Consider the following 13,564-nt stretch of genomic DNA (forward strand, 5'->3'; position numbering starts at 1 on the left):
ATTCGAGCTCTGATTGGGGAACTAAGATCTTGCATGGTTCACGGTGCAGCCAAAAAAAAAAAAAAGGTGATTTACTAGAAAAATAAAATGTAAACACAAGCCCAAAGTATTTGTTTGTTTATAAGTCATGTAGGGGTTATCAATTGATTAGTTATTTGGCCGAACCAAACAGCTTTGTGGGTTCTTAGTTCCCTGCCCAGGGATCGAACTCTGGTCCCTGGCAGTGGAAACACAGAGTCCTAACCACTGGACTGTTAGGGAATCCCTCAAAATATTTATCAGCACATTCACTAAAATTTGTCTGTCAAATGACAAAGTTTCTGAATACTACTCTCAAATTTTGCTCTTAAAGCATTTGCACCTTGAGTATCAGGCCATTAGAACAGATAGCCGCTATCTTCCTGTCTCCCTTCTGGGTTTCCCATCTCCTCTGTTCCAGCTCCTCACCCTAGAGCTTAACAAGTCCATTAATTAGGCCACCACTTGCTGGTATCTCTGCTTCCCCGCTTCGCCACCCTCACGTTGGTGATGCCATTTTGTAAACACAGAGGCTGTAACCCACACAGGATGGAGGTGAAAGGAACAAGATAAGAATCATGGCTCTCCTTGCTTTGACATTCATCTGCCCAATTCCCTGACCTAAAAATGTTATTTTCCATGTGTGCTCAGTCCCTGAATCGTGTCCAACTCTTTGGGACCCTATGGACTGTAGCTTACCAGGCTTTGTCCATGGGATTCTCTGGGCAAGAATACTGGGGGTGGGTTGCCATGCCTTCCTCCAGGGGATCTTCCTAGCCCAGGGATCAAACCAGCATCTCCTGCTTCTCTTGCATTGCAGACAAGTTTTAGCAGAGTACTCATTAACTTCCCCTGGAGCCGTGAAAAAGCACCTTTCCAAGAGGACATTTGGATCTTGATAAAAGACACTTTTATCAAGACACTTTTAAAAGTGTCTTGATAAAAGATACTCGTCTTTCCTAAGTAACAGGACAGGGCATTTTATTTTTCTTAAACTACCATTAAGTAGCTTATACTTATTTTGGTCTGATCAGCTTTTTTTTTTTCCTTAAAAGAAGAATTTGGAAATCATTATTTCTCCTGACCTGAAGAAGGGCACAGTGTTGTTCTGCTCTCCCTAGCACTGTGGGCTTTGCATGGATTATTCCTGTCGTCACCAAGTGATAGCTTGCTTCTCTGTCTGTCACTTAGGATATTTTGCTCGAGTCCATGGCGTCAGTCAGCTTACAAAGGCATTTCTACGGAAGACAGAATGTAATTGTCAAATTCTAAATCTTGGGGCCGGGATGGATACCACCTTCTGGATGTTAAAGGTAAATTTCCCCCCTTCTCTTCAGTCGTTTTAATTTAGTTTACTGAAGATGTTCACCTGGTTCAAAAACTTGAAAAAAGAGATTAAAATGGGGTGGGAGCCTGTCTCCCATCCCTCACAACTTCCATCAGCTCTGTACTTTATCCCACTAGGGCCCTAGTGAAGATATGTGGGTTGTTGCTCACATTTTGCTGCCACAGACAGGGTTATAATACAATTCCTTGGGTACATTTTCCTCTGCATGTGTGGAAATGTATCAGAGAAAGAATTCTATCAGTAGAACTGCTGAGACAAAAGAACATATGTGTTTGTAATTTTGATGAGAACTGAAGATTTTATTGTTAGAATAACAGTGTCTTTGGTAGTAACACTGGGAGATTTGCAAGACTGGGTAAAGATAACATGATCCAAAGCCTTTTTGAAGTCATTCTCTGATTTGATTCCTCAACTGTTCTGTTTGGGGTTGTTCAAGGGCAGGTGTGGAAACTTGGGTCTGGTTAGTGGCAAACCCAGGGCTGAAGTTGTGGTCTTTGATTCCTAGACTGGATTTTATCACCAAACCTTTTCCCTACAAATATCCCACTGATGGCATTTTCGGGTTTTTCTTGGTTCTTCTATCTGGTGGCAGTAATGGGTATGTGCATTCTCCAGATTTCTTGCAGACAGAGAGCAAGATAAATCAGAGGGTATAACATAACTCAACCTGCATTATCTGTTTTGTCCCCATCACCTGATAAGAAGGTCTTTGGTCATAAGAACTCTCAACCTTCCTCTTACTCAAAAATCAGTGGCCTCAACATGGCCCTGGTGTTAATCATTTGCCGCTGCATTCTTCCTTCTGGATAAGATAACTGATATTTATGACTGCTTTTTTTTTTAAATCTATTTATTTATGGCTGTGCTGGGTCTTCGTTGCTGTGCAGGCTTTTCTCTAGTTGTGGCAAGTGGGGACTCCTGTCGGGATGCAGGGCCTGGGCCTCTCATTGTGGGGGCTTCTCGTTACAGAGCATGGGTTCTAGGGCACAGACTCAGGAGTTGTGGCATGTGGGTCAGTAGTTGCGGCTCCTGGGCTCTAGAGCACAGGCTCAATAGCTCCCGCTCTGTGGCACGTGGGATCTTCCCGGATCAGGGATTGAACCTGTGTCTCCCGCATTGGCTGGCAGATTCTTCACCACTAAGCCACCAGGGAAGTCCCTACGAAGTGTGGTTACACATACATGACCTCAGGAATTAACATGAGAGCTCTGTTGGAGGAGCTCACACAGATGGGGAATACCAGGTTTTGGAAGTTGTTCCCCCAAATTGGACAGCTAGTGGCACTGGGATGTGCACCAACATTGGCCTGCAGCTCGTCGAACTCCCGATTCCTTCCTCTTTCCTCTGCACGCAGCCCTGTGGTTGCGTGAGGGGTCTTTTCTTTGTGTTAGTTGTGCCCCTATAACACTGTGACCCTGGTGTGGTGGAAGCGACTGGAACAGAAGGCAGTGTCAAAGAGTGTGTACCGCCGGCATTAATACAGACTGCTGGAGAGATCCCTCCTTCGACCTGACACCCTTTGGACTTGGCCATTTTTTTTTTCTTTTACCGCCATCTGGTAGGTGGGTTAATCATTAATAAATCTGAGATTTTAATTTCTGAGCAAGGTACACGGAGGCATATGCACCCCTTGCAAGAAACAAAGACAAGGAGCTTCCCCAGTGGCTCAGTGAATAAGAATCTGCCTGCCAAATAAATGCACGAGACACGGGTTCAATCCATGATTCGGGAGGATCCCCCGTGCCACCGAGCAGCTAAGCCCATGGACCCCAACTATTGAGCCTGTGCTCTAGAGCCCAGGAGCCCCAGCCACTGAGCCCATGTACCACAACTACGGAAGTCTGCCTGCCCAGGAGCCTGTCCTACGCAACAAGAGAAGACACGGCAACCAGAGAGTAGACACGGCACGCTGAAACCAGAGAAAAGCCGCACAACAGTGAAGACCCAGCACAGCCAAAAATAAGTAAAATTATTAAAAGAAAAAGAGGCGAGAAAGGGGACTAGCTCAGGGCATCAAAGTCCTATGTGGAAATTTGGAAATCAGTGTAATTATTTGATAATTATATTGATCTGAAGAATTTTTTAAAAAAAATCTTAAGTTCTTCTTTTTAAGACAAATATTATCTTATTTGCTCCCTTAGAGCAAAGGTTTCACAGGCCAAATCCAGCCTGCCACCTGTTTTTGTGAATAAAGTTTTATTGGAATACAGCCATGCACATTTATTTACCTCTTACCTATGGCTGCTCTGGTACTTGGAGCAGGGCTGAGTAGTTACGACAGAGATCTTCAGGTCTGCCAAGGCTAAACTGCTTACTTTCTTGCCAGAAAGTTTGCTAATCCCTGTTTTAGAGCTGTATGTGCCTCCATAAAAGAGCAGGGAGATCTTGTCCATTGATTGTGATATCTCGGGCTCTTTCCACCTGGGATGGCACCCCCAGCTGCCCCAGCAGAGGCTCAGCTGCAAGTCACAGGCTTTCTGGAGCCACAACCATGTGAGCTCATTCTGTATAATCTCAGGGGCTCACTATTGAACAGTCACAGATGCCCATCTTCAGGCAGCAGGCAAGAACAGGGAAAGTTGATCTTGTCATGAGGCAAAAATAAAGGGTAAGTGAAACCCTGTAAGGGTCCTCAGTTCTTTTTTTAAATTATTTTTTAATTGGAGTATAATTGCTTTACAATGTTGTGTTAGTTTCTGCTGTACATAGTGAATCAGCTATGCTGTGCTTAGTCCCTCAGTCGTGTCCAACTCTTTGCAACACCAGGGACTATCGCCTGCCAGGCTCCTCTGTCCATGGGATTCTCCAGGCAAGAATACTGGAGGGGCTTGCCATGCCCTCCTCCAGGGGATCTTCCCAATCCAGGGATTGAACCCAGGTCTCCCATACTGCAGGCGGATTCTTTACCATCTGAGCCACCAGGGAAGCCCAAGTGAATCAGTGTACATATATCCCCTCCCTCTTGAGCCTTCCTCCCCCTCCTCCATCCCACCTTTCTATGTCATCACAGAGGGGCCTTGGTTCTTTGTAGCCCTTGGATTCTGTTTCTGCCCAACCAGAGGGTCGGGTGTGGACAGGAAGCAGTCTCGATTTTGGCCACCCGTGAAGCAATTGATCACGTTGGATCTTTGAGGAACCCCCCTTCTTCGTGGCTGTTCCTGGCTGCCTCCCAGTGGCCATGCTCAGCTTTGGGTGTCTCCCTGCCTCCCGTGCCCTGTGAGCTACTTGGGAGTGGTGTCGGAAGAGCCACAGAGAATTGCAGAATGAAAAGTTGAAGCATCACTTGCCAGAGCCATTTTGCCCCTTTCTGAAAGCTAAGAAAGAGGATGGCTGTTTGTTAAAATCTCCTGGTGTGCCTTTTAGAAACTTTCTTTTGACAGTGATCCCCTATTCAGAATTCTTAGGAGGATCAAGTACCCGAGTGCCTGGGAAAGCTCTTTAAAAAGTACAAAGTGATGTAGGACTCTATGCTGTCCTTCATTTATTTGCTTTGGATTGTCCGTGTGGTGTTCTGGAATTTTAGGCCTTTTTTCTTTTAGTAGCTTTTTTGACTGCACTGGGTCTTCACTGCCGCCCACAGGCTATCTCTAGTTGCAGTGCGCGGACTTCTCCTTGTAGTGACTTCTCTTGGTCCAGAGCACAGGCTCTAGAGCGCCGGCTCAGTAGCTGTGGTGCATGGGCTCAGTAACCCCATGGCACGTGGAATCTTGCTGGATGAGGGATTGAACCTGAGTCCCCTGCCTTGGCAGGCAGATTCTTAACCTCTGGAACACCAGGGAAGTCCCAGTTTTAGAGTGTTCTTGTTGCTCCGTACCTCATGAGTACAAATTCTTGAGAGGTGTTGTAGAATTTCTTAGCAGAAGTCATTTCGGTGTATCCTTTTAACATATCCTCTGAACATCTTCAGACAGCTTTTACCTAGCCCTGCTCTGCAGTCCTGCAGCAGCTGTGTGTTGCAATTCCAGGAGTGAACAGCTGAGGGTGGGTGAGCCCAGGTCTCCTCTGATGGCAGGAAACCATCTCATCCCTTTGTTTTCTTTTTCTTCCTTCTTCCTTCCCTCTCCTTCTTCCTCCTTCCGTCTTCTTCCCCTCCTTCTCCCAAACCAGATCCCCTGCAATTTTAACTGAGGACCCTTTTCCATGTGGGCGGATCTCCTCATTCTGTTCTTGCCCTTAGGGGTCGCCTTCCCACCGGGAAGTGCGTGCTCGTGGTTTCTGCCCCCATCACTCCGTCCTTGGGCAGGTCTGCTCCCACTTCCTACCTGTCCTCCGTCTCTCACTTGCTGCTGCTGTTCAGTTGCTAAGTCGCGTCCGACTCTTTCTGACCCCTTGCACTGCCCCACGCCAGGCTCCCCTGTTCTTCACTGTCTCCAGTTTGCTCCACTCTTCTCCAGTAGTATATTGGACAGCTTCCGACCCGGGGGGCGGGGGCTCATCTTCCGGTGTCACATCTTTTTGCCTTTTCATATTGTTCATGGGGTTCTTGCAGCAAGAATACTGGAGTGGTTTGCCATTCTCTCTTCCAGTGGATCGTGTTTTGTCTGAACTCTTCACTTTGACCTGTTCGTCTTGGGTGACCCTGCATGGCATGGCTCATAACTTTACTGAGTTTCATAAACCCCTTCGCCCACAACAAGGCGGTGATCCATGAAGGGGCCATCTCTCATTACTGTCTTCATAAATGGTACTCTTACCTGCCGGATCGCTCAAGTCAGAAACAAGGGTATCATCCTTACCCCACCTTTTTGTTTGTCCTATTCTACACCAAAGAAGCCCCCACCAGGCTCTGGATATCAGCCCCTTTCTGGGTATGTTGGCCAGGTTGTGGGGCGCCTTGTTTCTTGCTAAGTCTTAGGGTATGACGAGCTGCTACAGGCAAATGGGGGTGGTGTTTTGTCTTCACAGCTGAAGATGGATCTGAGAAGTACAGTTGAATTACAGTGTGTTACAGCAGAGTGATTCAGTTATACATATATGTCTTTTCCCTTAGAGCTTATAATGAAATATTTAGTATAGTCTGCTATACAGTAGGTCCTTGTTTGTTATTTTCTATATAGTAGTGTGTATATGTGGGCTTCCCTGATAGCTCAGCTGGTAGAGAATCCACTTGCAATGCAAGAGACCCTGGTTTGATTTCTGGGTCGGGAAGATCCCCTTGAGGAGGGCATGGCAACCCACTGCAGTATTCTTGACTGGAGAATCCCATGGACAGAGGAGCCTGGTGGGTTATGGTCCAGAGGGTCGAAAAGAGTCAGATTTGCCTGAGTAACTAAACACACAGCAGTGTGTGTGTATATATATATGTGTGTGTGTGTATATATATATAATTCCCAATTTATCCCTCCCTTCTTTCCCCTTTGATAACAATAAGTTTGTTTTCTGTGTCTGTGGGTCTGTTTCTGTTTTGTAGATAAGTTCATTTGTATCATTTTTTTTTAGATTCCATATATAAGTGATATCATATAATTTGACATAATATTATGTTAGTTTCATAGTATTATTACATAGTGATCTCATATTTGCATAGATTTGTATACGTGTGTGTGTTCAGTCGCTTAGTCTTGTCCGACCCCATGAACTGTAGCACACCAGGCTCCTCTGTTCATGGGATTTTCCAGGCAAGAATACTGGATTGGGTTGCCATTTCCTCAAGGGATCTTCCTGGCCTAGGGATTGACCTGAATCTCCTGTGCCTCTAGAATTGCAGGCGGTTTCTTTACCTCTGAGCCACTAGGGAAACCTATTTGCATACATTTGGGGCTAAGTTATTGATTGGACGGGGAGGAGAAGCTGGAGAGAATTCTAGCACAACCAGTAGGTTGACTGGATGGGGTATAACCACTGACTAAGCTAGAAAAAGGAAAAGAGGGAAGCAGGGCTGTGTGTGTGTATTTCACACTTTTTAAAATTGTAGCCACAGTAAAAAAAAAAAAAGAACTGTACACTCCTAGCCAGGACCTAAATCTATGTACATATGTCTGTACACACAAGATATAAGGACACCCATGATGCTTACTAAGGGCAGGCCCCATTCCGAGTGTTACTCATGCGTTTCTTCTTTAATCCTCACAACTCTATGAGGTGTTAATCATTTTCCCTACTTTTCAAATAAGGAAACATTGGCCCAGGGATTTTAGTGGCTGTCCCAAGGCCTTACAGCAAACAAGTGGTGGAGTGCGGATTGGAACCTTTCGCCCATGTCCGGGCTCCAGCGTACCTGCTGTTTACCACCCCACCCCACCCCACTATATATCACAGAAAAATGCTGACCCTAATTCCATGTGAAATTTTCTGATGTATATTACTTTATTTTATTTCACCCCCAGTCTGCTGGTTACAACCCACCACATTGGTTTCTTGACCCTCTCTAATAGGTGTCAAGCTGCGTTTTTGAGAAATACTTCTCCTGTCCTCCTTCCAGACCACCTCTTAACATCCCTGTGACCATTCTCCTGGTTCAGACTCCCCGTCACTTCTCTCTTGGACGACTACAATAATCTCCTTTTCCCCTCCATCCGTTCTTGATGCTGAGACCAAGTAAATTGGAGAGACCATTTCTGACTATATCATTCCCCTGATTTTAATTTATTTTGTATTTTGACCACTCTTTGAGGCATGTGGGATCTTCGTTCTCCCAACAGGGACCAAACCCTTGCTCCCAGCAGTAGAAGTGTGAGTCTTAATCACTGGACTGCCAGGAAAGTCCTCATTACCCTGATTTTAAATCCTGAAGCACCGCCATTGTTCTTTGGGCCCCTAGGACTTGGTACGTGAAAGTGATCTGTGAATGTATGAGTAATAATTATATAAAAATTGCAGGTGTGCTCAGTCATGAAGTCGTGTCCTATGGACTGTAGCCCACCAGGCTCTTCTGTCCATGGGATTTCCCAGGCAAGAATACAGGAGTGGGTTGCTGTTTCCTTCTCCAGGGGATCTTCCTGACCCAGGGATCAAATCTGTGTCTCCTGCATTAGCAGGCAGGCTCTTTACCACTGAGCCACCAGGGAAACCTTGTATAAGGATTACTCTCTGTTTTTTTTTTTCTCAGGATGAGGATCTTCTACCAAGAAAATATTTCGAAATTGACTTTCCGATGATAGTCACGAGAAAGCTGCACAGCATCAAGTAAGTGTGGCTTTGGCCAGAAGCAAGAGCCTGGTGGGCTTCAGAACCAGCTCCTGGGAGACCGCGGGTCTGGATGTGGGAAACCTCATGTTTCATCCCCTCCCTACTCTCTTTCTTGCCCCAGGACCCTCATTCCAATGTATTGTGCAGTCAACAGGAAATACACCGTCCTTTGTGGCTCTTCTCTCTGTTTTTGTAATTCCCCTGAACATTAACAAAAAAGTGACTTACAGTAGATTAGTAATCTGAATTTAAAAATATTTTTGGATAGTTGATTAGCAGTGTTGTATATTAATCTGAATTTTGGTGTGTATTTTGCTTACTTCTTTATCCCTACGATATAGAAAGATGCCTGGCCCCAGAATAGATATGTAGTAAAATTCTTTTTTTTAAAAAAGCAACAGCATATATATATATATTTGTGTGCTGAGTCTTGGTTGCTGTGTAGGCTTTCTCTGGTTGTGGCAAGCAGGGGCTACTCTCTAGTGTTCTGAGGGCTTCTCATTCTGGTGGCTTCTCTTGTTGCGGCGCACAGGCTCTTGGGCAGTCAGACTTCAGTGGTTGTGGCACTCGGGCTTAGTGGAATCTTCCTGGACCAGGGATCGAACCCACGTCCCCTGCATTGTCAGATGAATTCTCAACCACTGGACCATCAGGGAAGTCCATTCAGAATTTTTTGAATGAATGAATGGGAGGCTGAAGTTACAGTTACTATATAAGAGATGTAACAGGGGCCATTCTGAGTTCAGTTTTCAAGGAATTTGCCAAGTTGTAAGTGGTGAGTTTGCTAATCTTTGCCAAGAGTTTTTCTTTGCCTACCCTCATGTTAAATGCTTCACTTGGATGGTCCTCCTCAGTCCTCAGAGCCTACTTGTAAATTAAGTGGTATCATTGACCCCTTTCTACAGGATGAGAAAACTGAGGCTCAGAGAAGTTTAGTTAATTTGCCTAAAGTCACCCAGAAAGGCGTGGAACTGAAATTTAAACCCTGACTTCAAGACCAAGGTTAAGGTTTTCCAACAGTTATAACCTACGGGTCCACTCTCCTTTTTATAGTGGTCATATAAATAAAATCCCAATTCTTAACATTTAACCAAATTTTTGATAAGCACAAAAGTTTCTGCTTATCCTTTAGAGATGTCTGATTCTTTAGACATCCAGAGAGAATTGGAGGTCATTTTCAAACTTTATTTTTTTAGTTTATCCTTGTATCTTTTGCCACTGCAGGAGACGCAAGAGACACGAGTTTGATCCCTCAGTCGGAAAGATCCTCTGGAGGAGGAAATTGCAACCCGCTCCAGTATTCTTGACTGGAAAATAACATGGACAGAGGAGACTGGAGGGTTACAGTCCAAGGGGTCACAAAGAGTCAGACATGACTGTGTGCACACACACATGAAAATAAGTTTTTTTACCCTTTCTACATATAAAATTATATCTACATTAAATATGCTTTGAAGGTGCTGTACTGTAATTCTGATGCTCTGGGAACACTACGAAGTGTGACTAAATACAAAGTGTGACTAAACTTGTTGGAACTCTTGAGTGAAATCAGGGCAGGTAGGCTCAAGGCCCAGGGTGGTTTTCTGGGGTTAAAAAGCATTGACATTTGTGTATGGTTGTTGGGATATTGAACTTGGTTCTCTGATTTCTGATTTTTCGCATATTCTTTTTTTTTTTTTTGGCCATACCATGGCCTGTGGGATCTTAGTTGCCTGAACAGGGATCAAACCCAGGCCCCTGGCAGTGGAAGCACAGAGTCCTAACCACTGGACTACCAGGGAATTCCCTAGTGTTTTGCAGATTCTTGATTGAGGGAGTTATCACATAAATGTTACTAAACTTTAGGTCTCAGTAAGAGTCAATATTTTTAGTTTGTCTGTGAGGAATAATAAGCTGTCTTAAAAAGTTCTGTTTGAGAAGAGGCAAGACATTTGAACGACTTGAAAAATACTGGAACATTTGAATGATTCTTGCTTGCCTGTCTGTAGCTGTTTCTAAGTAAGTGTGTTGTGATCTGTTTGTGATTTGATAGCAGATTCTCAGCTTAGCTGACCTAACCTGACTGACACTCATATCCTGTAGACTTTTATTATATGTGTCTAAGGTCAAGTGTGATTAAACAGATGACCGTTTGGCGTGGTCCTTCCTTTGAACACTAGTGATATTGGATTGGCCAAGGAGTCTGTTGGATATTTCCATGACATCTGCTGGAAAAACCTGAGCAAACTTCTTAGCCAACCCAATATCTTGTTTGCTGTGTCAGTATGCGTGTCTGTGTTTTAGTGGTAAATGAGCTACTTGCCTCATCTTTCTTTTTCCCATCTTCTGCAGACTGAAACCTCTCCTATCAAAACCCATTTTAGACTTGCATTCAGAGGACACACTTCAAATGGGCAAGTATCCATAACTTGAGTCATACAACCTGGGCTGTAGGACCATGTCAGCTCTTTTTTCCCCCTTTTCTTTTTAAAGATCGAGTGTGAGTTAGTGTGTGTGTGTGAGTTAGTGTGTGTGCACATGTGTGCACATGCTCGCATCTATCCTTCTGTTGCTATAATGTTGTCTTCCACCACTGTTACCAGGAAGAAATTTAAAATGATTTTTGGTATGACTTGGGCTTCCTTGATAGCTCAGTTGGTAAAGAATCCGCCTGCAATGCAGGAGACCCCGGTTTGATTCCTGGATTGGGAAGATCCCCTGGAGAAGGGAATGGCTACCCACTCCAGTATTCTGGCCTGGAGAATTCCATGGACTGTATGTATAGTTCATGGGGTTGCAAAGAGTCAGACACGACTGAGCAACTTTCACTCACTTGGTATGACTCATTTTAGATGTCCATAGGTCCCCAATCCTAAATCTTTTTATAATGAGAAATTAGTTGTTAGCATTTCAAAAATAGATTTTTCATGAAAGTCTTGATTTCCAGTTTTGCTTGGAAATATCAGATCTTGGAAAACATCAGACCCTGACTCCTGCATGGTGGTCACTGGCAGCAACTGCCTTGGTTAGACAGGTCGTGTCCTCCCCAGCTCTGACCCCACCACCCGCTCTTGTCTCACACCAGATATGCTTCCTGGTTTATGTCACCTGCTTGGCCCCTGCCTTCATTTTTCCCCTCAAATTTTTTTTTAAATTTGTATATTTGGCTACACCAGGTCTTAGTTGCAGTACTCAGGATGTTCCATCTTTCTGCGGCATGCAGGATCTTTTTAGTTGTGGGATGTGGGATCTAGTTCCCTGAAGAGGGTTTAAACCTGGACCCCTTATATTAGGAGTGTGGAGTCTTAGCCACTGGGCCACCAGGGAAGTCGCTCTCCCTAGGTTTTAAGTATGAATGCTTGCAAACAACACTTTCCTCATTTCTAAAGCCTCTCAAATTATAGTAAAACTCTTCCAGAATGTTCCATCATTCTCAACCTGTATCTGATAGAGACGTTCAAGGGCCTTATTAAAAATTCAGGTCAGAAAATGTGCTTAGAGAGGGTGGCCTTCTCGGATGGGTGATGTAGATAGTACAACAAATGTCGGATAACTAGGTACGCCTCCTCTGTCACACAACCACAGTGCTTTAGACACCTACTAGTGATCACATTACTAAGAAAGTTTCCACAGAAAATAATATCTCCCCTGACCTCTGTTTCCCTTATACAGATTATAAGTAGAAACTGTTCAAGCTCTGTCATTTGCTGGCCGATTTGCTTTCTCCACACTTTGCCTATCATAATTTTCTGTATGTTTGGTTAATATTTGAGTCAGAACAGTTATCTGTAGTGAACTGTCTAGTACTTTGCTGGAACTTTGATCCATCAGTGTGAAAACATTCGAAGGAGGGAGGACCTTCCATAATCCTTCCCCTTATCCAAGATAACCAGTGTTCTTAGTATTTTCTCCTATAGACATAAAAGATTCAGTAAATTTTTGTTGAATGAATGTCTAAACACATTGAATAAATATCTGTTGTAGTTTAACATGTATTTGTTGAATGAATGATCTATACTTCTGTATATGAATATAGGTTTATATGTAATTTTAATAGAATAATTTATACGTACTGTTTTGTGACTTGCTCTTTTCATGTCCTGCTAAATCATGACTGTCTTTTCATGTCAGTGTATACAATCCTTCCTTATTTTTAGTGGCTTTATAGCCATTTCCTCTGCACGGAAATTCCATTTTATTTAATCTAGTCCCTACTGATGGTCCCTGATAGCTCAGTTGGTAAAGAGTCTGCCTGCAATGTGGGAGACCCAGGTTCGATTCCTGGGTTGGAAAGATCCGCTGGAGAAGGGATGGGCTACCCACTGCAGTATTCTTGGGCTTCCCTGTGGTTGTTCAGCTGGTAAAGAACCCACCTGCAATGCGGGAGACTTGGGTTTGATCCCTGGGTTGGGAAGCTCCCCTGGAGAAGGGAAAGGCTACCCACTCCAGTATTCTGGCCTGGAGAATTCCATGGACTGTGTAGTCCATGGGGTTGCAAAGAGTTCGACACGACTGAGCGACTTTCGCTTTCACTGATGGTCATTTAGATTGCTGCCTTTTTATGTTTCTATATTCAACAGTGCTGTAGAAGACACATGTATATGTGCGTATTTGCAGGAATTGCTAGGTTGAAGGATTGTGCATTGTGAATTTTAATAGCTACTACCAGGATGATCTTCAAAATTCTTTTTATTAATTTATGTGTTCACTAAGAGTAGATGAGGATACTCTTTCTCTAAATCTTCACTAACACTGGATATTTTCACATATTAAATATTTTAAAATATTGGTAGAAATTTGCCAGTCTGATTAGCTGAACTGATGTCCTATTTTAAAATTTTATATAACTTTGAGTGCTAGTGAGTTATCTTTCATGTCATTAGCCTTTGGGAATTTCTTTGTAAATTTCCTTTGCCCAATTTTTTCTTCAGTTGCAATGTTTCCCTTTTTTTTTTCAGTTTATAGGAACCCTTATAAAGATAGTTCTTTGATAAATGCCTTTTGTCAGTTTTTTTTTTAATTGCAGATTTTTTTTCTTATTTTTGTTTGTTTTTTTAACTCTGTGTCTTAATGTGGGTAAATTTTCCAGTC

General features: G+C 43.7%; 1 protein-coding gene across 2 annotated transcripts in view; it reads left to right on the forward strand.

The window, feature by feature from the left end:
- Nucleotides 1–13,564, forward strand: part of LCMT1 (leucine carboxyl methyltransferase 1) — a 69,452-nt gene that overhangs the window by 29,789 nt on the left and 26,099 nt on the right. The window contains exons 3-5 of one of the 2 annotated variants that reach the window (XM_070779834.1): nt 1,210–1,331; nt 8,415–8,491; nt 10,826–10,887. In XM_070779834.1, the coding sequence (XP_070635935.1) occupies nt 1,210–1,331; nt 8,415–8,491; nt 10,826–10,887 (261 nt within the window). The remainder of the gene's footprint in view (nt 1–1,209; nt 1,332–8,414; nt 8,492–10,825; nt 10,888–13,564) is intronic. The other variant, XM_070779836.1, reaches the window with a different exon arrangement.

This window comes from Bos indicus, chromosome 25 (assembly GCF_029378745.1).
Source record: "Bos indicus isolate NIAB-ARS_2022 breed Sahiwal x Tharparkar chromosome 25, NIAB-ARS_B.indTharparkar_mat_pri_1.0, whole genome shotgun sequence".
NCBI lineage: Eukaryota > Metazoa > Chordata > Mammalia > Artiodactyla > Bovidae > Bos > Bos indicus.